This window comes from Bombina bombina, chromosome 3 (genome assembly GCF_027579735.1).
Source record: "Bombina bombina isolate aBomBom1 chromosome 3, aBomBom1.pri, whole genome shotgun sequence".
NCBI lineage: Eukaryota > Metazoa > Chordata > Amphibia > Anura > Bombinatoridae > Bombina > Bombina bombina.
The window spans coordinates 198,287,154-198,313,812 of NC_069501.1; the positions used below are offsets into that span (position 1 = coordinate 198,287,154).

General features: G+C 39.9%; 1 protein-coding gene across 3 annotated transcripts in view; it reads right to left on the reverse strand.

Moving 5' to 3' along the window:
• The window catches only part of ASB9 (ankyrin repeat and SOCS box containing 9), an 82,706-nt gene extending 80,798 nt beyond the window's left edge, over nucleotides 1-1,908 (reverse strand). For 2 of the 3 annotated variants that reach the window (XM_053706069.1, XM_053706071.1), the window contains exons 1-2: nucleotides 1,842-1,908; nucleotides 1,591-1,676 (exon numbers count right to left, since the gene is read on the reverse strand). In XM_053706069.1, the coding sequence (XP_053562044.1) occupies nucleotides 1,591-1,675 (85 nt within the window). In that variant the 5' untranslated portion in view covers nucleotide 1,676; nucleotides 1,842-1,908. Of the gene's footprint in view, nucleotides 1-1,590; nucleotides 1,812-1,841 lie in introns of those variants that run through there. The other variant, XM_053706070.1, reaches the window with a different exon arrangement.
• Between the last annotated feature and the right edge of the window lie 24,751 nt (nucleotides 1,909-26,659).

The window sequence follows — 26,659 nt, forward strand, 5'->3', positions numbered from 1 at the left end:
AGTCCTAGAAATTTTAATGTAGATATTGCAATTCAAATGGTAAAATGCATTTGTTATATTTAATGAAAACTGTAAAGTATTAACAAACTATGATAAATTGTATAAAATTATTGCTTAATTTAAAAACGTTATTTAAATTATATATATATATATATACAGTATATATGTTTTAGACAATTGTTATCTTTTATAAATAAAATTACATATACAAAAACTATATATATATATATATATATATATATATATATATATATATATATATATATATATATATAGAACAGTTCTCAGAGATCCGCACTCACTGTAACTAATGAATAACAAGTGCCCGGGGTGCATCTAAAGGAAACATGTACATCAAAAAAGAGACGCACTCGCCGGGTCTTAGTAAATAGTGTGTTTAATACACCATACAGTATATATATATATATATATATGGAAGATAAAATTATATATAGATATATATATATATTCATTCTAGTTTAAAAATACTGCACTCCAGTAAAATTTTAAGACTACATATCCTTTTTTAAATAGGTATAAATGTATTATTTGGGTTTGCTGTCTGTAGACACCTGGTGTTTTTTTATTTCAAACTATTGAACTGCAGTAATGCATGCAGACAAGCAGTAATTGTTGTAAAAGCAAAATACATTATATCCCTATAAATTAAGTATATAGCACACATTTTTAGAACCACATGAGTATACAAATTCATGAGAAAGCAATTTATTTTCATCACCTGTCACTGGCCTCTGTTTTGTAAAATCTACCAGCACTTACCACTTGCTTGCATGGAATACTTATTATATATACATATATATACACAATAACTGTTAGAAAAGATTTGGAACATATAAATGAATGTACCATATGAAAGATAGGGAATCAAGCACTCTTTTGATACTGGAATAAATATATGTTACATACACTGTAGGAAATCAATCTCTGACCAATATAATCATAAAAAATAAACGCAATTTATTGAACACAAATGTGGGAGATCAGTAGTATTACAACTAACCATATAACTCCCAAGGAACTAATAGCCACATAGGGGTATATCATACCACAAACAACATGTAATACATACGCATATGACAATATGTTACCCTAAAGATGTGCACACCTTATAGCCAATAATATATGTTTCGTTCTATGGTACCTAACACATACTACACCCAAGCTGTACACGGTACCCAAGTATATACAAGGGATCATTACCGGACAGGTAAGTAACTGGGTTCTAAGTATTGAAAGGTACTAAGAATGAGTCATGTTACTTGTATGAGCATACATATATAATGAAGCAGCCACAGGAAATAGATGCAACAGCCAAATATAACTTTTGTTAGTATACAATATATATAAACATGAAATCAGTCCACATTTTATATAAATAATATATATATATAAATATCAATCTACATTAAATAATATGTAAGAGGGAGAAGGACTCTGCAGACTGAATGTGCATGTGTGTTGTAATGGTAGCTGCAAATAGCTGTAGACGTTAAATTATAGAAATGCTAATTAAAACAAACTTTTTGCACTAGTGCCAAAGCTAAGATATGTTATTTCTCCAATACTCACCACTCATTACTGGATTTAAGTTAGACATTAATGATCTCTGACCTCTGCTGTTCAGGAGCTGACCACTGCTTGCATTCGCTTCCATCCTGAATTAAAAAAATACCTTCTTTAATGCCTTCAGTTCAAAAGAGTACAAATTCCATTGAGAATAAAAATGCTAGGTTACATGAGTGACGTGCTAAGCTTGTTGGAAAATCATGTACTCTACAGGGAATAATACTAAGCAGGAGATGTTAAGGAGGGTGTATTACCTGTGTAACTGGAGAGCATGTATTCAACTAAAATACCATCTCTTTGTGCACACAAACAAACAAGACTGACAACTTTGCAAAAACATATTCTGTGTTGATGTCATATCCTTTGAAATATTATATCCAATCAGCTTGAGATATTAACTGACGACTTGTATTTTGTTTCAAGGAAGAAAATGAAAACAAGCCTTAGCCAAAAAGAGGAAGGAGAAGAAACGATATGCAATCCAGTTAGACAACTTTAGTTTATTTAAAAAAAAAAAAAAAAAAAATGAACGCTAGAGACGGATTTAAGACTTTAAAAAAAAGGTTAAAATACTTCTGTGTTGCTTTTTAAGTGTTACATGATGGACAAATTATTACTTTTAGGAAATACCCCCTCAATTTTTTAAAGATCATTAAGTATATAAATATATGTAGTATATAAATAATACTCTTAATACATTAAACAGTTATTAACAGATGCAGTTCCTGTTTACTGCTTTTTGCACTTTACTCTTAGTAAATGTAAATTTAAAAATTGATAGCACAAGCTAGCACTGGAACGATCAGTTGACTAGATTAATAAATATTTACTTTAACTCAGAAGTGAACATTCACTTATACAGGTAACTCTTTCACTACATTGAATGCATGTAGATTACTTACTATAATAAGTATATCTTCTCTCTCTCTCTATACAGTATATATATAATATATGGCAGCGCTATACAAATAAATGATAATAATATTTATATATATATATATATATATTCATACACACACACACACATATATATATATATATATATATATATATTTATATTTATATATATTTACACACTCACCATCATGAAATAAATAAATTTATCAGGTAAGCAAAAATAATGTTTTGTAAACAAAGGAAAAAATCAGTATATTACTTGTAATACAGGCAATTACATTACTGCTGTCCTACCTTATTGTATATAAGAATAGTTACCTGGTCACTTCACACACACACATTTATGTGTGTATATATATATATATATATATTCATATATTCACACAAACACACACATATAAATATATATGAATTAAGCATACATCAGATGTATAGTTTTGAATTTTAACTTAGATGACCTGGCAGACAGACATATTGATTAAATATTATTATAGATGATATATATGTTCCCTAAAGGTTGGCCCAAGCTACTCTTATTTGAGATATTTATTTCACATGTGTTTTTCTGAAGCTGTTTTAACCACATTTTTTCTGGTATGAAAGATTCCATGTTTAAAACTGATTTTAGAAGTAAAAGGGTAAGGCTAATTTGCATATCATTACCCAGAACCTTCTGCTTCATTGGAAACACTGTTAGATTCAATTTTCTGTGGAAAACCATCAAATTAATTTATGTGTGCAAGGGGTATACAATTATTTAATATTTTTAATTTGATTTACAATGGTTGCTTTTTCCTCATTAAACCTTTTAACTGACTAAAATGTATTTTGTGACTGGTTTAAAGAGAAAGATAGATAGATAAATAGATAGATTCTGAGTGAATTAACAAACTTTAGCCCTAGACAATTATAGTTGCCCCGGGGACAGGCTCTCACTTTTCTGCATTCTTGCTCTGCAGCTTTGGGAGAGGATTAACTCTAAATCCAAATTGCCAAGGAAATAGGAGAAGCTGCATTGTGCCTTCCAATGCTGAGTCACACCTGTAGGTTCTAATAATGTGCACAGAAGTACAATACAATGAAAAACATTTTTTTTTTCTAGCATTCTTAATAATGAACAACTGGGGCTTTTCCTAAAGCACAATGAAAAAGAGATAATTGTACACAAGCAATGTTATGAGCTTAGGGTTGCCAGCTGTCCTTCACAAACGTACTGGTCAACCATTAGGTGACTGGACACAAGTGGTAGGTGAGGTCACACAATGCCCCTCCCCCAAAAAAGGTCTATCTTAGGCTCCACCTTTCATGCAAACACACAGTTGAACTTGGCTCCCCTTGGCTGCCTGTATCATACAGATCAATATTACCCCTTTGGTTGCCAGTAACAGAAGTACACAGTAGTGATTTTACCCCAGTTGAATACCAGGAACAAACACCCTAATGACTAGCTTTGGCTGCCAGTTACAAAAAAAAAAAAAAGAACATGTACAGTGTAACGTCTTTCTGTGCCATATTTGTAACACATTGAGGCATTGGAGCCTTTTACATTTAGCTGACACTCATGGGATTTTAAATAAACTGGACATTCAAGTGTCCAGTTATTTGCATAGATTTTACTGGACAGCCTGCTGAAATACTGGACTGTCCGGTTGAATACTGGACACCTGGCAACCCTATATGACCTAGACAATAAAGGGCTGTTTTTAAACATAAGAAAAGTTAAATGAGCACAGGGCATAGTGTAGTAATGCAGGTTTTTGTAAAATGAAATTTGAGCTTTTATTGAACTGCCCTGTCCGTGTAACACTTGCAAGTGCGTGTAGAGTTGTGTACTAAAGTCAATTATAGCCATTATGGTTACTTCTCATAACCCTTCTTTTACAGAACATTTTATATACTTTTGATTCTTTAATATTATATTTTAGGAGAAAAGTTTACAAATACACTTCAGAACACCCTCTGGGGTCGATTTATGAAGCAGCGGATGCTGCTTCCGACCCACTCCGCTTCAGGTCCGCCTGAAGCAGACGTTAAGAAGCAATCGGTTGATTAACCCCCCCTGCTAGCCGCCGATTGGCAGCGAACGTGCAGGGGGCGGCATTGCACAAGAATTTCACTAGAAATGCTTGTGTAATGATAAATGCATACAGCGTTTGCTGTCAGCATTTATCGATGTGCGACAGACATGATCCGCTACAGCGGATCATGTCCGCCCGCACATTAGTAAATCGGCCTCCATGATTGATATACAGGGAAAATATAATATTTCTACTAAGCTTTAAGGATTTAATATGTGAAGGGCTAATATACACTTAAACTCAATTAAACAATTTTACATATTCTCTACATTTTACCATTTACAAAACATAAAGAGTTATACATGCAATATTTAAAGAAACAATGAGAATTTATGCTTACCTGATAAATTATTTTCTTTAATGGTGGTGAGTGTCTACAATGCATTACTCCTGGGGATTACTCTTCCCTGCCACTATGAGGAGGCAAAGATTCCCAAACCCCAAGAGCTCTATAAAAGCCACAAGTCCACAATCCATTACTTCTGGAAACTAATACCCAAGCTGTGGAGTCCATGAGTAATGAGAAATAATGACAGGATAAAAAGAGCATATTTTTTTACAGTGAAACAAAATCCACAACCCAAATAGAACCCAAATAATAAACAGGGTAGATATGCAAATAAAATGACCAACAGGCAAAATCAAAATGATCCTGAGACAGCTGCCAGAAGAATAAAAAAAAAATCTAAATGATAGAATTAAGAAAAAGTATGCAAATAAGACCAAGTAGCTAGCTTGCAAATTTAGTCTACAGAATCCTCCTTCTTAGAAGACCAAGAAGTGGTAACTGATCTGTCAGAATAGGCAGTGATCCATTTAGGTGGAGGCTGCACCACCTCCAAGAAAGCCTTATTGATCTAGAGTTTCAACCAAGAAGCCAAAGAAATAGCAGAAGCTTTATGGCCTTTCCTGGAATCAGAAAAGTGAATAAATAAACTAGAAGTTTGTCTGAAATTCTTAGAAGCGTCGATATAATACTTCAAGGCTCTTACAACGTCCGCGTTATGAAGAAGCCTCTCTGAAAAATTCTAGGAATAAGACATAAAGGGCTAGATTACAAGTGGAGGGCTAATTTTTCACATGCCCCGCAAACAGGCAAATTTGCCTGTTTGCAGGAAGGCGATAAATAACCAGCTAGTGGCTGGTTATTGCTACCAGGAGCTCGTGGTAGCAATTAGCACTTATAAAATTAGCCAACGGACTTCCGGTGGGCGGAGCTAGCGGCTGGCAGCAAGGGAGAAGAGCTCCGCAATTCAACTCTATCTATATCCTATTTTCTGCTGCCGGCTGTCTTTTCCCACGTTGCCGCCTTGTTGGGTACCTGTAATAGGACCTCGACCGGCCAGGATAGAATCGTGAAGGGCCGAAAATCGCCCTTGCCTCGGAAAGGCATTTACAACTGCGCCATGCTGCGCACCTAACGGACCTCGCAGGCGCCATCTTGGAGGATCCCTCCCCATCTCCACACCCGTCTCAGCCCTGACGGAGCTGTAAAATCATACAGGCTGAGGTGTACACCAGCAACGCTACACGTTACCGAATGGGCCAGATTACCTACCCTTGCGACGGCTGCAGAGGGGACAATAGCAAGCGGTACTCAGGTAACACGCACCCTAAAGGGACACTGCAGGCTAACTGATTAACTCACTTAAAAAGCAATGCCGATGCTAACGGACTGCACCTAAATGTAACGACCTGCTGCACTTCACTTTAGAAGAATTATACTAGGGCATAAGTTTGAAAATAACCAAGGCCTGGGATAAGGAACCGCAGCGCCGGGACTGTGTGCAGGCCCAGTGACTTCTGAACGTATAGTGGCTTGACAAATAAAACACTTTACCCCATTGCATAGCTGGTATAGCTAAATTTTTTCGGGACTGTGCTTATGGTCTATGTCTCCTGTGTGGGGCAATAACTGCTTCTTACTGTGTAGCTGGTATAGCTAAATTTTTATATATGTCTCTTGTGATCCTGTGATTGTACTTGGGGCCTGCAACTTTTGAACGGATAATTTGCCAGACAAGTGATACACTATTCAGCTTCATAACTACCTCAGTGAAATCTTCTTATTGCAATTGGGACTAACGTTTCTGGTGTGAGACAGGAGGGGAGTGGAGCCTGCTGGGCAGGAGGAATACTTTTGTGGTGAATGCAGCTTATTTGTTTGTTTCTTACTCACCTTTCTGTCTCACAACCTGAGGGACTGTTGCATCACACAGAACCACAGTGCCACTTTGTGGTCTATCCACAACATCCCAGCAATCTCAGTTCTTCTGTATAATCTGTTCTATGAAAGTGGACGAGTATTTTCACAGGCTGCCTTCGCCTTCAAGTAGCACCATGAGTCAAAGATCAAAAAATCAGGAAAAGAGGCACAAAATCCTTATAGAAACACAGGCAAACACCTCACTTGCAGATATTGAGAATAATTCACCAGGTGATCACTCCTCACTCTTGCAAGTGCTTAAAGCATTCTTCTTACCAAAGATGGACAGTTTGCAAGCTGGTGTTGATACCTTAACCAGCGAAGTGAGGCTTTTTTCTACACGCATGTCTGCTGCAGAGCAGAGAATCTCGGGGGTTGAGGATAGGCAACACGAGTCAGAAATTTGTTTGAAGCACTTACTGAAACAGAATCAACAGCTAATGGATAAAGTAGAAGATCTGGAGAATCGCAGTAGACGGAATAACCTGCGAATTGTAGGTGTTCCTGAATCCATCAAAGACAAAGACCTTTTGGAGTTCGCCGCCTCAACCCTTCCAAAGCTTCTAGGTCTGCCATCGGATTGCCTGCCACTGGATATTGAAAGATCACACCGCATTGGTCCTAACAGATATTTGGACAACTCCAAGGAAAAGCAACGTCAAGTAATCTTTAAGTGTTTAAATTTCCAAGCTAGCCATACTCAGAGCATATAGAGCAGCTAAAGAAATCACCTACGAAGATCACCGCCTCTTGTTGTTTCAAGACTTCTCAGTGGAAGTTACTAAGAGACGCAAGGACTTTGCCTCACTCTGTTCCACTCTGCATGAACAGGGGCGTAGATTTGCTCTCATGTTTCCAGCTACCCTGAAGATCCAGACCCTTTCAGGTCCAAAAACTTTCCACACGCCTGCAGCAGCCCAAGCTTTTCTGTCAACAGAGCGGAGGCAGGATAATGGCTGATGAGACTCTAATAAGTATCATTGTTCTCAATTTTTGCATAAAATGTATCTCATGATGTGCATTGTTTTTCTCTTGCAGAGATCCTGGTTATGGTTGATGGTTCTAAGTTGGTATGTGCGCTCGCGGGGCCTGGGGGGAGTACACTGGGATGCCAAGGTTCCTTCTGCTCTTAGGTACTTGCCTCTGTTGGAAATACTCCCTTACGTCATTGGCGTTTGCAGGTGTTGCAGTGCCTCCTCTCCGGCCCGCGTGAGGGACATAGGTTTCATGATTTGTATAGTTGTTCATATGGTTTGTTTTTCTAATACTCTCACTGTTTGCTCCAGTCCCAGCTCTTACATACACCATTTTAATAAGGTTAAGCAACACCCCCCACGGCACACAAATCAAGGTACAGAAAGCTATGCTATTGGTAGAGACCCTGTCCATCTTGGGCTGCCCCCTCCCTTTCTTGTATGCTTGGCCCTTGACCTACATTTAGCACCGTTAGTCGGTGATCCCCTATCTACCCTCTGTCTCCTGTTGCTCCCTACCGCTAGTGCCATAGGAATGCTTTGCTACGGGGGTGCTGATCCTGTGTGCATGCTATGTAATTTCCTACCTCAATCCTTATCTGGCCGCTGTATGTCTGATCCCCTCCCTTTGCCATGCACTGCATCCCTTGAGGTAAAACGGTACGTTGAAATGTTGAGTATCTTTTGCAATATAACTGTAATCGTGATTAGAAATTTTTGGTCTCAATACAGAACACCTAATCATTATATGTCTGGCCCTACTGTCCTGCTCTATACTGAGCCTCTAGAGGTTATTTTGTATTTTGTATTGTTGAAACTGCCTTGCACTGTACATGCGGTTGTGGTTGAAAGACTCCGGCCTCAGCACAATATTAATGCTGCTATGTGTTCTTGCTTTTTCTGCAGTTGCTGTGGGACCAGTGCCTGGGGGCCTCTGGCTCCCCCTCCTCCGCCACACCGCCAACTGCTGAAAGCTCACCACTGCCACCACACAAATGTAAGTCAAAACACACAGCTTATACCCATTGCATTCAGTGTAACATCTAGATGGGCTCTCCTTTCGGGCCGCAAGTTTTTCACCTCTATAGGTTCTAGACACATTAACCCTGCACCCCTTGCATTTAATGTAACATCTGGGAGGGTTTCCTTGCCGGGCTGCCTGTTTTTTATCACTATAAGCTTTAGACATGATACCTCCCATTAAAGTCATTGCTTGGAATGTAGGGGGCATCACCTCAACTGCAAAGAGAAGCATGATTCTTCACCACTTAGATTCATTACGGGCTGACATAGCTTTGCTCCAACAGACGAAACTGACAGCTGAGGAACATGAAAAGTTAAAAATACGTTGGGTCGGACAAGTTTTAAGCTCCCCTACGGAAGGTAGGAAAGGGGGGGTTGCAGTCCTAGTGTGTAAGGGTTTAGCAGCTGCTTTTTCTAGAATAGAGATAGACAAGAAGGGGAGATTTATAGTTGCCTTACTTCAGATTGACACCTCCACATACACCCGTTGCAATGTTTATGGCCCCAATGCATACAACCCTGACTTCTGGACGAACCTTTTAGCCATACTGGCCACGTACAATGCTCCTATAATTATGGGGGGTGATTTCAACTTGGCCCAGGCCCTCCCCCTGGATAGGTTTAAGGACCCTTCGGTCCCAAACACCCTGAAGATGGGCATGTCTAGATACAAACGTGAGGTATCCCTTGTTGGCTCCTTTAAAGAAACCCTGAACCTGGTAGATGTGTGGAGAGCTAGAAACCCTGTTGAGAGAGATTTCACTTGTCTTTCTAAAACACACCATACCATGTCGCGTATTGATTATTTTTTAACTGCACCAAGTATTACGCCACAGATTTCTTCCACATGTATAGGTCAAGTTACTATTTCTGACCATGCCCCAGTCACTCTGATCCTTCAGCCTTGGCTTCCTAAGCCTCCAAATAATAATTGGAAATTCCCTCTTCACCTTTATAACAATATTGAGTTCCGCCGTCACTTAAAAGCCTCCTGGACACATTACGCATCGGACAATGCTTCCCATTTAGGTACTCCAGATTTATTTTGGCATGCCTCCAAGGCGGTGATGAGGGGTCACATAACCTCTTTTACAGCGCATCATAACAAACAACTTGGGAGGGTGGATGGGATGCTTCTTTCTCAGCTCACGGAGGCCTACAATAGTTATTTATCTACCCCTACGTTACTGACTTGGAAAACGTATTATGACCTTAAGCAGACTAGAGACACATACCTTGCTCAAAAAGACATCAAAGTCAACATTCATAGGCAAGGCCATTATTATCGGCATGGTAATAAGGCCGGCAGGTTGCTCGCCAAACTAGTTCACTCTTATAAGCCTAAGTCTCAGATTCTAGCTATTAAATCCAGGGGTAACATAACTGTTGAATCTAAGGAGATCATGGCCGAATTTGTGGACTATTATACCTCCCTATATTCTCAACAACCAATTCATCTAGAAGCTAAGCACCATTTCTGGGACGCAGTGCGACTCCCTACACTTACAGAGGACCAGACTTCCCTCTTGAACTCCAAGATTCAGCCTCAGGAGGTTCTTAGGGCCATTCGACTGAGCAAGCTGGGCAAAGCGGCGGGCCCTGACGGGCTGCCCACGGAATATTTTAAGTTATTAGATGAAGAGCTGGCTCCTGTCCTATCATCCCTATACTCTGCATATCTAGATGGCACTGAACAGATGAATGATAGATTTTCTGAAGCCAACATTTGTCTTTTACTGAAACCCGATAGAGATCCCATTCAAACCTCTTCATACCGCCCGATCTCATTGTTAAATGGAGATTTTAAACTTCTGACGAAGATCCTGGCGGATAGGTTAGCGACGGTTTTGCCACATATAGTTCATGCCGACCAAACTGGCTTCGTAAAGGGAAGGTCATCAGTGTTGAATATTAGGAAGACACTTGGTGTGGTGGCCCATTACTGGTATAACGCACATGCACAATCCCCCTCTCAGCTACCGGATGCTTGCCTTTTGGCGCTTGACGCCGAAAAGGCGTTTGATCGGATCGAATGGGACCATCTACATACTTCATTATCTCACTTTGGTATCCGGGGTAACTTTTCTAACTTCCTACAGCAATTGTACACGGCCCCTAAAGCATCTCTTATAATCAATGGAGGGCTTTCTCCCTCTTTCACGCTGCAGAGAGGTACGAGACAGGGGTGTCCCCTTTCTCCTCTCCTCTTTGATCTGGCCATTGAGCGCCTAGCATCCTATATCAGACAGCACTGTACAGGTCTGAACATACATGGTCGACGGCTGCATTTATCCTTATATGCTGATGATCTGTTACTCTTCGTAGATAACCCCGGTGCCAATTTACACCCTCTTTTGGATATTATTGAGAATTTTGGCAAGTTTTCAGGGTACAAGATCAATATCGACAAATCAGAAGTCACATGGTTACAAAACTCTCGTAACACAAATCTGGCGGATAGTGGTCTTACAATCACTGAAGGCTGCTTTAAATATTTGGGCATTCATGTACATGTTAATCCCCATAAACTGTATTCTCTTAATCTTAGTGGGATTGTAAGTGATATTAAACAAATGTTGCTGAGTTGGATGAAGCTCCCCCTTTCTCTTTCGGGCAGGGTGCATCTTTTTAAGATGGTTGCTCTGCCTAAGCTTCTCTATCCCTTACAGATGTTGCCCCTTCTTCTCACCCAACAAGACATCGCCTCCTTGCAGACTTCCATTGGCAATTTTATTTGGCAGGGTAAGAAACACAGGATAGGTAGGACACCTTTATCAATGCCGGTAGGTTGGGGTGGGCTCCGTCTCCCCAATATTTTGTGGTATAATTGGGCAGCCCTTTCCAGATTTGTACTGGACTGGCTGGTGGGAAATGACTTCCCTGATCTAGAGTCCATATTCATTAAACCGCTACACTTGGCATTCTTGCCTCATGCGGATCTTAAATTATTACCCATGTTTGTACAAAACCATGTCCTGTTCAGGGACCCCTTGAGAGCCTGGGCCAAGATTTGTAGACTCTGGGGATTGCAGAAATCCACTAGTAAATATCTTCCAATACAAGGTAACCTCAACTTCCTTCCTGGATACACTACACAGGCATTTCAGACGTGGCAAGACTTAAAACTCACCAGACTTTATCAATTACTGCATCCTTTGACCTTTGACATAATACCCTTTCAAGACTTACGGGTGAGTTTTGACCTCCCGAGCACTCACAGGTTTGCGTACTTCCAATGCAGACATTATATCTCCACTCTAATTTCAGGAGGATTGTTGTCTAAGGAACCCTCCAATATAGATCGACTCTGTGCCTTGGCAAAGTTGGGACCTAACAGACTTTCACACACATACAATCTGTTGCTTCGACATTTTGAGGACCCCACTTTGAGTGGGATCGTTTCGAAATGGTCACATTTTGAAGACTTAGAGGTAGACACTAAGCTGATCACTTTGAGCTTTGAGAGAGCAATTCAAGGTACTATCTCTGCAAATCTGAGAGAATCGCACCTGAAATTCCTGCACCAAGCTTATATCACCCCTGGCATGCGAGCAAAGTGGGTTCGGGGGGCACGTGATTTATGTAGTAAGTGCAGCTGGGATTCCTCTGATTGGATCCATCTGATGTGGGGTTGCCCAAAAGTGCAGAAGTTTTGGCAGAAGATTTCGTTTTGGCTGAGCAAATTAACCAAACAAAAGCTATCCCTCTCAGCACAGTATGTGATCTTTCTGACGCCTAGAGACCAGACATATAAACATAACACTTTTATAATCACAGTCCTCATGTTGGCTAGACAGGCTATTCTTAGAGAGTGGGCGGGGGACAGAACCCCACCATTTCAACAACTGCTTGGGGCAGTACACACTCAGATGCTAATTGAGCAGGCAGACACAAGGGGGGACCCTGAGAAAAGAGTGAGGAGGTTTCTCCTTAAATGGGGGGTATATTTGATGCAGTTACCAGACATAGTTAGAGATAGAGTTCTCCTTCCCTTTAAAAACAGTCAATATGTCCTCAATGAAAGTCTAAAGGGTAATTGGTGTTTTTCCACTGATTCAAACTGTTGAGGATTTCTTTCATGTACGGAGGCGTGGTGTTGGCTGGATGGGGGGATCCGGAGGTACCCTAGGTGAGTATAAGTATAATTGTTATTTGTTGTTTGTTGATTTTTCCGCCTTTCTCTCATGCTATTCTCTCTCCTTTCCTATCTTAGTTTTTTCTTTTCTTCTCTTTCCTTTTGTTTGTTTGTATACTAAAATATTCTTGAAAAAATATGAGTCCAAGTGCATGCATGAAGATTTCATTTAAGAATCAGGCCTTATAATGCGGTCACTGTTTTATATGTCTTACTATGCATTTGATGATATCTGAATCTATTATACCAATGTGACTATGCTTGTCATGTATGTCTTGGATTCTTTTATATAAATAAAGTTTAAAAAAATAATAATAAAAAAAAAAAATTAGCCAACACTTCAAAAAATCAGCAGCACCATCAGTTAGTAATTTTCTTAAACTGATATAGGTAGCCAGAAGAGACAGAGTCAAAGATATATTTCTAAAAGAAACAATCACCTAGATTATGAGTTTTGCGTTAGAGGCTGTGCGGTGCTAACGAGCAGTTTATGCTCACCGCTCACTTACAGACAGCGCTGGTATTACGGGTTTTTACAAACCAGACAAGAAGTGAGCGTTGAGCAAAATTGTGCTCATTACCGCACTCCAATACCAGCGCTCCTTACGTTAGCGGTGAGCTGGTGTAACGTGCTCGTGCACGATTTCCCTATAGGAATCAACGGGGAGAGCCAGCTGAAAAAAAGTCTAAAACCTGCAATAAAGCAGCGTAAAACTCCCTAACGCAGCCCCATTGATGCCTATGGGGAAATAAAATTTATGTTTACACCTAACACCCTAACATGAACCCCGAGTCTAAACACCTCTAATCTAACACTTATTAACCCCTAATCTGCCGCCCCGGACATTGCCGCCACCTACATTATGTTACCCCTAATCTGCTGCTCTGGACACCGCTGCCACCTACATTATACTTATGAACCCCTAATCTGCTGCCCCCAACATCGCCAACACCTACATTATATTTATTAACCCCTAATCTGCCTTCCCCAATGTCTCCGCAACCTACCTACACTTCTTAACCCCTAATCTGCTGTCCCCAGCGTCGCCAATCAGCCAATAGGATTTTTTCTACCTTAATTCCGATTGGCTGATCAGCCAATCGGAATTGAAGGGATGCCATCTTGGATGACGTCACTTAAAGGAACCGTCATTTAGTAAGAAGACTTTGTTGGAAGAGGATGCTCCGCGCCAGATGTCTTGAAGATGGACCCGCTCCACGCCGGATGGATGAAGATAGAAGATGCCATCTGGATGAAGACTTCTGCCCGTCTGGAGGACCACTTCGCCCGGCTTGGATGAAGACTTCTCCGGGCTTCGTTGAGGGCGCACCAGCAGGATGCACTTGAGAGGAGCTCCGTGCTGGCAGCGGAAAAAGGAGTAAAATACCCTTTTATAACACCCCACAATGCATATCCTAGGCGGCATCGGATACCAGTTGCTGTCAGAAGCAATAAAGTTGGGAGCCAACATCGAGCTCCACACCGGAGGTCTAACGATTACAGAGCCAGACGGCGGATCGTGTCAGCAACCTGTCTTAGAGCAGCAGCGGCGGAACAAAAGCCGAGTTTGTGAGTAAAAGAGGGGCACTAAAACTAGGAAGGAGAGGGAGGAAAAATAACTTTACCCACATCAAGAGACACGATTTTGGGCGCAAGATTAAGCGCCATTTTGAATAAGGCCTTCACTTGTTGCTAACAGATTCCGATACAGGTCACCAGCCCTCAGCACCTCCAAATAACGGCTCAGAGCCAAGAATCATAGAAAGCAGAGGGGACTCTTTTACACTAAACTTAGGCAGACTTTTCTACAATTTAGCCTCCTACCTGACTAATAGAGGAGAGAAGGAGCACTGGAAACCAGGTTACCACGCTGGAGGCCTGAGCTTATTTCTTAAGGGCAGCGGTCTGGATACTGATACCCTGAGACCCAAGAAACGCAGGGAGGAACACAGAGCAAGCAATCTGCTCACCTCCTTGAAAATTTCACCTACATCAGGGGCAGCCTAATGATTTTTTCTGAAACGCACTAACCACCATGGCACACTAAACAGAGGCCTCCACGCAGCAACCTTTATTAGCTCACTGTCATCCATACAACGAACACAATCTCATCTTATATTACAAGATAACACGTCAACTAAGAATTATTTGCATGCAAAAATACTTTCTCCCATACCAAAAAAAGACAGACAAAATGTCGGGGAGGCAAAAACAACTGGATAGGCGACATAAAGGTCAGGCAGAAATTCAAGAAATCGAGCATCTGCGACCAGAAACTCCAGATCTTAATGAGCAAGACACACACCCAAATGTAGCACAGCTTTCGGCTCTCTTTCTGCCTAAGATTGAACAATTGCAGACAGGCATGGATACATTGTCCACTGACTTTAAAGCCTTTTCGTCACGCCTAACTAATGTAGAGCAAAAAGTAGAGGAAGGGGAAGAAAGATTCAGAGAGACCTCTTTTGCAATAACCAGCCTCCAAAAGCAAAATAAGATGCTACAAACTAAGTTAGAAGATTTGGAGAACAGATCAAGGAGGAACAATATCCATGTAGTTGGAGTTCCGGAAGCTCTGCCATCAAGAGATCTCATAGAATTTGCAGAGACAGTACTCCCAAAGCTGCTTAGGCTTCCCTCCAACAATGAACTGTGTATAGTTGAAAGAGCCCATAGAATTGGGGCCCCACAACAATGTATCATCCAGGACCGACCCCCAAGGCAAATTATGATACGGTACTTAAACTTTAAGGACAAAATGCTTTTGATCAGAGCCTACCGGCAAATGCCTTCCGTTACCTATGAAGGGAAAAGAATATGCATTTTCCAGGACTACTCAGCAGATGTAGCAAAACGAAGGAGGGAGTTCTCTCCATATTGCAGGGATCTGTGGTGCTCCTTTACCCAGCTAAACTGACATTGCAAACGGCACAAGGCCCAAGGTTGTTTGAGACGCCCAAGCATCTGCAAGCATTTCTGGATCAAACTGGGAAACCCCTAGTGAATGTGCAGGAAGACAGAAGAAGAAAAGAGAATGAAACCTGAATTAAGACAATAGTTGTTGACACTGACAAGAATCACACTTTAGGCTTACTAGCCGATACTGACCATTAAGAGGGTCGGTCAGAACTCTTCGTGGCATATACCACGGCTTTCCTGCTCTTTCTAAGTAACGGGGGGGCTGTTGGGTTTGTTACTGTTCAGTTGCTAGATTTATTGTTGCATTGTTAGATTTATTGCTGCATTGAAAAAGAATTGTTTTTATGTTTTCAGATTTATGTTTACTGCTCAACATATTTCAAAGAAGGTGACCTACTCTGTATTCACCTACTGCTTTTCATTTCAGTGTCAAGGAAAGGGATCATAAGTAGATCTCAAGAATTGTGGTAAGGTTGTACTCTCTTTCTCGCCCAGATAAAAGTAAGTAACCACAAGTGACCAAACACACATAGCACAAATTCATCTTAGGGAATAGCTAATTTCTCACATAGAAATGACCATCAAGAAAATAGTATCATGGAATGTGGGGGGTATAACTTCCCCCATAAAGAGAAAGGCAATACTTAAATACTTAAAAAACCAGCACGCAGACATTGCGATTCTAGAAGAAACCCACTTATCAAACATAGAACACCAGATGTTGAAACAGGGTTGGGTGGGAGAAGTAATCCATACTACTTATCAAGGAAAAAGAGCCAGGGGTGTAGCTATCCTATTTAGAAAGAACCTAGAATACACCATAGACAAGAAACAAGTAGATGAGGAGGGAAGATATGTCCTTCTTCAACTGAATTCCGCAAACAAAATCCTCACTCTTGGAGGAGTATATGGCCCCCATATCAATAAGAAGGAATTTTGGAATGACTTTAGCAATAAGATACTACGGTTTGCAGGCATTCCTATAATATTGGGTGGAGACTATAATATAGTACCTCAATTCCCAGCTGACAGATTTAGAGACCCCACCTCAGACATCAGACAGATCACGACCCAACGCAACACTAAAAGAGACTCCCTCATCCTGTCTAAATTTAAGCACTCATTGGCTTTAACAGACATCTGGAGGGATAAACACCCAGAAGGCAAATGCTACACATGTTCCACTCCAGCTAAACATACGCTCTCTAGGATTGATTTGTTCCTTACATCCAACACCCTAGGACCAATTATAACTGACACAAAGATTGATATTCCAACAATCTCAGACCACGCACCCATCAGTCTAAAGATTTCTCTCACACCTAAGAGAGAGGGGCCACCTAGATGGTTCTTCCCAACATACCTTTACGGAGATGTAAACTTTAAACACCTATTAGAGGGGGAATGGAGGGCATATGAGACCCTAAATGAGGCACACAACAGTAACACTCTCCTATACTGGGAAGCAAGCAAGGCAGTGTTGAGAGGGATTATAACGTCATATTCTGCAGGCAAACTGAAACAAAGGAAGTTAAAATCAGAAAATTTATTGAGAAGACTGTTGAGTGTGAGGAATAAATACTTACACAACCCTAACTCCATGACGTGACAGTGCTTTGTAGAGGCGAAAGCCATGAGAGACACAGCGTTAGAACAAGACACAGTAAGGAGTCAGACAATGACACAGGCCAAATTTTATCGGTAGGGAGACAAGACTGGAAAGTTCTTAGCCAGACTTACCAAACTTAACAGACCTAACAGACACATAAATGCCATTAAAGAAGGGAACACTATTCATACGGCTACACCTGACATACAAACAGACTTCACAAAATCAGGCGCTGTACAGAGGACATGCAGTGGACAAATCCCGACAGGATCAGTTTTGGGAATCCATACACACACCCGTCGTATCTGAGGAACATCTAGACTTATTAAATACCACGATCACAGAAACAGAGACACTGAAAGCAATATCATCACTTGCACTTGAAAAGACACCGGGCCCAGATGGGCTCCCCGGGGAATTTTACAAGTTAATGGGGGGAACATGTAACCCCAGTGCTCACCTCCCTTTTTAATAAAATTATGAAGGGTGAGGTGACTCTAAATGATCGTTTCACAGAGGCTGTGTAGAAAGCTACAGTTTAATCATAATTATACGAAGTATCTCCCACTGAGAGGTAATCCAGAGTTCCCAGCGGGCATAGACACAGGGGTGTACGCTGTATGGAAGAGTAGGGGATTGACTACAGTATCTCAGATAGTGAACAGTTTGGATATGACAATCAAGTCGTTCAGAGACTTACAAACACAACACAATCTACCACATAAACACCACTTTGCGTACTTGCAAGTGAGACACTATGTTAATGAGCTGATCAGACAAGAGGAGTTTAGGAACCAAACCCTGGGAGTAAACAGGCTACTACACAGGAGAGAACAGGGAGAGACATCCATTTCCCATACCTATAAGCTATACTTTCAACAAACAGATGATGAATCCACTAAACACATCAGTGACATGTGGACAACCACCCTAAAGGTAGAAATCACACCAGACACAGTAAAACGTAGTATAGAACAGGTGAGAAGGGTGACCTTATTGACAACAAACGGAGAATAACATGCTAGACTACTACAAAATGCCTACATACCTCCTAGAATCTATAAAAAATGGAGACCAGACTCAGAAGGACAGTGTCGAAAGTGCAGGGCACCAGACGCAGGCCTGATGCATATGCTGTGGAACTGCCCAAAAATAAATAGATTCTGGGGAATGGTATCTTATTGGATAAAAAAACACCTTTCATACAACGCTAGCGCTCTCTCCAGAACTAATAGTGTTTTTAGAATCCCGGACATTACCTTCAGATTGCATCAGGAAATGGACTATTAATATAATACTCCAAGCTAGGAAACTTATATTTAGGGGGTGGTTGGATGCCAGGGCCCCCACGATACCACAACTCAAATCGAGTATGAATAAACAATTGCTGGGTGAGGCAGCAGACGCACTGGGAGATGTGCAATGTAGAACAAGGCCTTTATGAAGAAATGGGAAATGTACATACAAACACTTAGTATCCCCACACAAAGACAGATACTGTCCCCCCTCAAAAATTCGGAATTTTTGCTAGAAGAGAGACTTAAGGGTAAATGGAGCTTCTTATATGCTGAGAGGGAAGTAAGAACGCATGCAGATACGGATTAAAATCCACATCTAAACACCTGTCATTTGGTTGTTGCTGGAAGAGAGAGAGAGGAGGTATAACAGTTAGGGGTTAAAAGAAGGAGGTGGAGAGAGAGAGGAGGTAGAAAGAGATAAATTGAAAAAGAAGGTATTGCCTGAAGGAGTTTAATATGAGGTACTGTTTGTAGTCAGGTATTCCTAATGGATCAAAGTTGTATTACATTCAATGCATTGTACGCAAAACCAACCTGTAACAATACTAAACACATGTGAATGTATTCTCAGAGAATTATCTGTAATAACTGTTGACTTGTTCATGGCAACCTTTGAGTGAGAAATAAAGTTTTTAAAAAAAAAAAAGTTGAAGAGGCCTCATGTAAAAAATAAGAAAAGGAAAAACATCTGATGCAGCAATCATGAAACAAAATATCATCATGCAAAAAAAAACAAGTGAAGGGAAAAGAAAGTTACTGAAGATTTTGATAAGCTCTAACACTAGCTTCAACCTTCTTGGAGCTGTGATGGAGACTGAATCTATCTGATCTCCCAGAAGAACAAGCCTTGTCTGAGAAACCAGAGTACTCTTTGGAAAATTGTTTTTTTCCAACATGCTGCTAACAAAACAACAACAGTCTGTACAAGCTTTCCTCAATGAAAAACATAGAGCAGATCCAAGATACGACCAGGTTCTAATCACAGACAAAATATGAATATTCTAGTAGAGCAACAAACTAAAAGTTCTTGTTTAGGAAGGCAAACTTTAGAAATTGATAATGTTCCCTGGAACATGAAGGTAAGCATCCTTAAAATCAATTGTGGACATAAACTGACCTTGCTGAACAAAAGGCAGAATGGTCCAAATAATTTCCATTTTGAAAGTAGGAACGCTGACAAACTTGTTCAGAGCTTAAAGGGACAATCTAGTGGAAAAAAACGTTCATGATATAGGCCATGAAATTTTAAACAACTTTCCAATTTACTTTTATCATCAAATTTGCTTTGTCTTCTTGGTATTCTTTGTAGAAATCTAAACCTAGGTACGCTCATATGCTAATATCTAAGCACTTGAAGTCCGCCTGTTATCTCAGTGCATTTTTACAGTTTTCACTGCTAGACAGGGCTAGTTTATGTGTGCCATATAGATAACATTGTGCTCACTCCCATCGAGTTATTTATGAGTCAGCACTGATTGGCTAAAATGCAAGTCTGTCAAAAGAACTGGTATAAGAGAGCAGTCTGCAAAAGGTTAAAATACAAGGTAATACTAAGAAAAAGTATATTAATTTAACAGTGTTGGTTAGGCAAAACTGGGGAATGTGTAATAATGAGATTATCTATCTTTTTAAGCAATATAAATTATAAAGTAGAGTGTCTCTTTGATAGCAAAAACTGGTCTAAAAGTTCCTTCCTTTTTTGGAACAATAAATCCCACCCCCTGTTCCAACAAAGGAACAGGATCAGGAACAATCACTTCCATAGATTCTAGATCCAAGACTGACTGAAAAAAGGCCTGAGCCTTCACAGGGTTTTTTGGAACATTGGACAAAATAATGCTTCCTCTGGGAGTCCTTGTTCTCAAACCTCTGGATTGGGGACTGTACCTTCATGCAGACGTGGATGATGGAGTAGATTTTTTGGACTGTTTAAACTTGTTCCAGATCAAACTAAGTTTCCAGGCAAAGCCAAAGGAACCTTGTTTCTGAAAGGAGGAATCAGACTTCTAGTCCCTGTTCTGACAAAAAGTGCAAAAACAATTAGAAGCTTTTTAGTAGCTTTTGGGCTTTTGTTTGTAGGAAAAAAAGCTCTCTAGCCTTCAGTCACAGTAGAGATAATAGAATCCAACCTAGAACCAAGCAACATCTTTCCCTAAAAATATAAAGATAAAAGCATGGATTTAGAAACCATATCAGTAGACTAAGACTAACAATGAAGTCCTTTTAGAAAATACTACCAAAGACATATTCTTAGAATTAAACTCAATGATGTCAATAACAGCAACACAAATGACAGCATTAGCACATTTGAGGAATGCAATAAAAACTGCTGGGCTGAAAATATTATTTGCTTGCTAAGAATTCTAATTTCCTGTCTAAAGTGTCTTTAAAGAAAGATCTATCTTCCAAAGGGATAGACGTACGCTAAGCCAAGGTAGAAATGGTCCCACTCCCATCAACATTAGGAACAGATGCAATATTAGAAGCTAGCAAAGGATACATTTTCTAAAACTCTGTTAAAGGATTAAAATGATTACGTGGCTTAGCCCTTTAATTACAAACTATCTCAGAGACAGCATCAGGGAAAGGAAAAAAAACCTTAGGAGATTTAACCACAGGTTTTTCAATTAAGTCTAAATCAATAACAGACTTGTTCTCAGCTACTTTAGGCCTTTAACCTCTAAAGTAAGCAAAAAAAAGCCCCTTTAAAAGTAAACAAATATGTTCGACTTTAAACAGATGTTCTGCAAATAGCAGAATATGTTCTTTGTATTTATAAATAGATATTCCTATATATATATATATATCTGTATATAGTTTAGAAGAAAAAAACTACAGATAGAGGAGTTGGGGGGAAGGGGCTAGAGCTCTCAAACGTGTCCCCTAAGGGTAAGCCTATGTATCCCTATGGGGCAGTGCCTAAATACCGGAATAAAGTATCAAAAAATTTGGGAAAGGGACAGAGGTATCGTGTGGCACACTTGCAGTAAGAGCCTAGAAACACATATTAATTAATTGAAAATGAGCTTCGAGGACTGGTAAAACATAAAATATTACTTTTATTAATATATTAGTAAAACCATGACAACACAGATTAAAATGAAGTATATATGGCAAATACACAGAGTGTCCTAACCAGTAACGTATGATCAGAATTAATTGGATAAGGTTAGCTAGTCAAACCAGATTTACTTGATCCACCTGGAACAAGAGTGTGGTCTTGTCTCTATATATTTAATGGAGACACAAAGGCCTCTATTTATTAATGTCTGTTGGACCTGATCCGACAGAGCGGATCAGGTCCGACAGACATCGCCGTATCGACATCGCCGTATTCAGCATTGCACCAGCAGCTCACAAGAGCTGCTGGTGCAATGCCGCCCCCTGCAGACTCGCGGCCAATGGGCCACCAGCAGGGGGGTGTCAATCAACCCGATCGTACTCGTTCGGGTTGATTTCCGCCGATCTGTGTCCGCCTGCTCAGAACAGGCGGACAGGTTATGGAGCAGCGGTCTTTGTGACCGCTGATTCATAACTGGTGTTTCTGGCAAGCCTGCAGGCTCGCCAGAAACACGGGGCATCAAGCTCCATTCGGAGCTTGATACATATGCCCCAAAGTCTCCTATGTTAGTTATCCAAATATGCAGAATCAGGTTAAGACAAATAAATAAGAGTCTAGCATAAACCCCTGCTGAGTGGTCTATGTTAACATAACTGGTCCTAGGTAGGTGCACAAGTAGTGTAATTACTACAAAATGTTATTGTGTGTGGGTTCAGTTGGCTAGAAAGACCAGAATTACTCAGTCTACCTGAAACAAATATGTAGCCTGAATTCTATGTGATTAGAGAGACCCAAAATTGCCTATGTTTAGTGTCCAAATGTACAGAGTCAGGTTGGAACACACAAATAAATGGAGTCTAGCAGAAACCCCTGTTGAACCATATATGTTGAAGTAACTGGTCCTAAATAGGTGCACAGATATTGCAAGTGAATGCCCATATATACATAGGATGGCATAAAGTCATCTACTATCTAATAGAGGAAACTAAAGTATTAAAATTAAAAGTGTGTTTATAGAAGAAACACACTAGTATAATACATAATTATCGCTTGCTTCTCACAAAACAAAGAAGGGACAAAATCCCTTTGTTACCTTCCCTTTTCCATTAAAGTGCACATAAGCCGTATAAAGTTATACAAATAATTAAAAGATTCTTCGAGTAGAAATACCATGGGTATTTAAAACACATATAAGCACTGCTAAGTAATAAGTACCGTGCAGGTGTCTAGAATACCCTTACAGTTGTCCCCACTATATGGTTAAATATACGATAAATATAATACAAAATAGGCTAAATGCTAAATGCCAATTAAGGCCAACATATTTAAAGTATTGTGTGGGAGAGAAGCAGTGCGAACGCGTGATGCGCGTTTCGCCAACTGCTTTATGAAATGTGCTGATCATCCTTAATGCTCACTTTAAAAGTAGCCCCAGCCAATCCGGGAGGGGGTGTGTCCCGGTCACATGATCACGGCCACCAGTCACAGTGTGGCTGTGACATATTGGGGTTGCGTGTATGTTCTGTTCTCCTCTGACAAAGGGTGTGTGGTAAATGACCAATCACCTTGATTGTCAGACTGTAAAACAGCAAAACAAAAACAAGGACAGCTTACAAGTGCTGAAATATGTGTGTCAAATTATGATCCTAGGGGATCAGCTTAAGAATAACAGGCCCTATTATCACAATGTACTATCCTTAACAAATAGATAGGACTATTAAGGAGATTATTCAGGTTCCCTTAGTATTAGCACAGGTATCACTGATTGACATTACACATGTGCGAAGAAAGGGGTAAAGGATGTAATGGTCATTAAGGTGTCATGGCAGTTTTTATATTCTGTTGTAACTGAGTTACATTGACGATGTCTTCATACTATGGAAGGGGGATATCAGTACCTTTAAAACATTCATAAGTGAACTGAATCTTAATGATCTGAATCTAAAACTAACTTATGAAATTAATTATGACAAAGTGACTTTTCTTGACCTTAGTATCTCTAGGGATATGTTCGGTAAAATCAAAACCAACCTATACAGGAAGGAGATAGCAACTAACTCTATCCTAAGATTTGAAAGCGAACACTATAAACCCACCAAAAAAAGCAATCCCCTATGGTGAGTTTTTAGGCTTACGACACAATTGCTTGGAAATAGAAAAATTTAAAGAACAAGTGAAAGTTTTTAAATTAAGATTGAAAGAGAGAGGCTATCCTAATAATTCTGTTCTTAAAAAAGCCTACCACTGGTCACTACATACTGTAAGATCACATCTCCTAGTACCCAAAATAAGGGATAACAGGGATCAAAAAGTGAGGTTCATTGGTACTTACAACGAGGCCCATAAAGAAATTGCGGATATACTGAACCGACATCTTCACATACTACACACAGATGATGACCTTGCAGTCTGTTTTATAGTACATACGTATGGACAAAATTTGCATGTCCCACAGGGATATGTGCCTTTGAGATTGTCTTTTCTTTTATTGAGATGTTTGACAAAATGACTTCTTATGATTTTATCTCTGCTTGTTGGTGTCCTTCTCCAAGAGATTGGCACCCTGTCCCCTACTTGTTTTGCAAGGTCCTCATCTGTGTGTAGTACGTGAAGATGTCTGTTCAGTATATTAGCAATTTCTTACGGCTAGATTACAAGTTTTGTCGGTAAAGCTGTGCGTTGCTAACGCTCAGTTCCAGCTCACTGCTCACCTACAAACAACGCTGGTATTACAGGTTTTTTTCAACCCAGCGTTAGCCTCTAAAAAGTGAGCGGAGAGCAAAATTCAGCTCCACATCTCACCTCAATACCAGCGTTGCTTACGTTAGCGGTGAGCTGGCTAAACGTGCTCCTGCACGATTTCCCAATAGGAAACAATGGGGCAGATTCGGAAGAAAAAAAAGCAGCGTTCAGCTCCTAATGCAGCCCCATTGTTTCCTATAAGGAAATACATTTTATGTCTGCACCTAACACCCTAACATGAACCCCGAGTCTAAACACCCCTAATCTTGCACTTATTAACCCCTAATTTGCCGCCCCCGACATCTGCATTATATTATTAACCCCTAATCTGCCGCTCCGGACACCGCCGCCACCTACATTATACTTGTGAACCCCTAATCTGCTGCCCCCAACATCGCCGACACCTACATTATAGTTATTAACCCCTAATCTGCCCCCCCAATGTCTCTGCAACTATATTAAATTTATTAACCCCTAATCTGCCGCAGCCAACGTCGCAGCCCTATAATAAAGTTATTAACCCCTAAACCTAAGTCTAACCCTAACACCCCCTAACTTAAATATAATTTAAATACATCTAAATAAATTTACTAGTATTAACTAAATTATTCCTATTTAAAACTAAATACTTACCTATAAACTAAACCCTAAGCTAGCTACAATATAACTAATAGTTACATTGTAGCTATCTCAGGGTTTATTTTTATTTTACAGGCAACTTTGTATTTATTTTAACTAGGTATTTAATAACTACCTAGCTAAAATAAATACAAATTTACCTGTAAAATAAACCCTAACCTAAGTTACAATTACACCTAACACTACGCTTAAATTAATTACCTAAACTAACTACAATTAATTACAATTAAATTAAATAAACTAAAGTATGAAAAAAACCACTAAATTACAGCCAATAGAATGCAAGCTCAATCCTATTGGCTGATAGGATTTTTCCTACCTTAATTCCGATTGGCTGATAGAATCCTATCAGCCAATCGGAATTCAAGGGACGCCATCTTGGATGATGTCATTTAAAGGAACCATCATTCGTCGGGTAGTCGTCGGTCTGGATGGATGCTCCGCGTCGGCTGGCTTCAAGATGGACCCGCTCCACTCCGGATAGATGGAGATAGAAGATGCCGCCTGGATGAAGACTTCTGGCCGTCTGGAGGTCCTCTTCTGCCCGGATCGGATGAAGACTTCTGCCCCTCTGGAGGACCACTTGTGCCCGGCTGGGTGAAGACGTCTCAAGGTAGGGTGATCTTCAAGGGGTTAGTGTTAGGTTTTATTAAGGGGGCATTGGGTGGGTTTTAGAGTAGGGTTGGGTGTGTGGGTGGTGGGTTTTAATGTTGGTGGGGGTATTGTATTTTTTTTACAGGTAAAAGAGCTGATTACTTTGGGGCAATGCCCCACAAAAAGCTCTTTTAAGGGCTATTTGTAATTTAGTATAGGGTAGGGATTTTTTTTTATTTTGGGGGGCTTTTTTATTTTATTAGGGGGATTTGATTAGGTGTAATTAGTTTAAAAATTTGTAAGTATTTTTTTATTTTCTGTAATTTAGATTTTTTTTTCGTAATTTAGTTTATTTAATTTAATTGTATTTAATTGTAGTTAGTTTAGGTAATTAATTCAATTATAGTGTAGTGTTAGGTGTAATTGTAACTTAGGTTAGGGTTTATTTTACAGGTAAATTTGTACTTATTTTAGCTAGGTAGTGATTAAATAGTTAATAACTATTTAATAACTATTATACCTAGTTAAAATAAATACAAAGTTGTCTGTAAAATAAAAATAAACCCTTAGATGGCTACAATGTAACTATTAGTTATATTGTAGCTAGCTTAGGGTTTACTTTACAGGTAAGTATTTAGTTTTAAATAGGAATCATTTAGGTAATGATAGTAAATTTATTTCGTTTTATTTAATTTATATTTAAGTTGGGGGCAGCAGATTAGGGGTTAATAAATGTAAGTAGGTGTCGGCGATGTTAGGGATGGCAGATTAGGGGTTAATAATATTTAACTAGTGTTTGCGAGGCGGGAGTACAGCGGTTTAGGGGTTAATACGTTTATTTAAGTGGTGGCAATGTCTAGACGGCAGATTAGGGGTTAAAACATTTATGTAAGTGT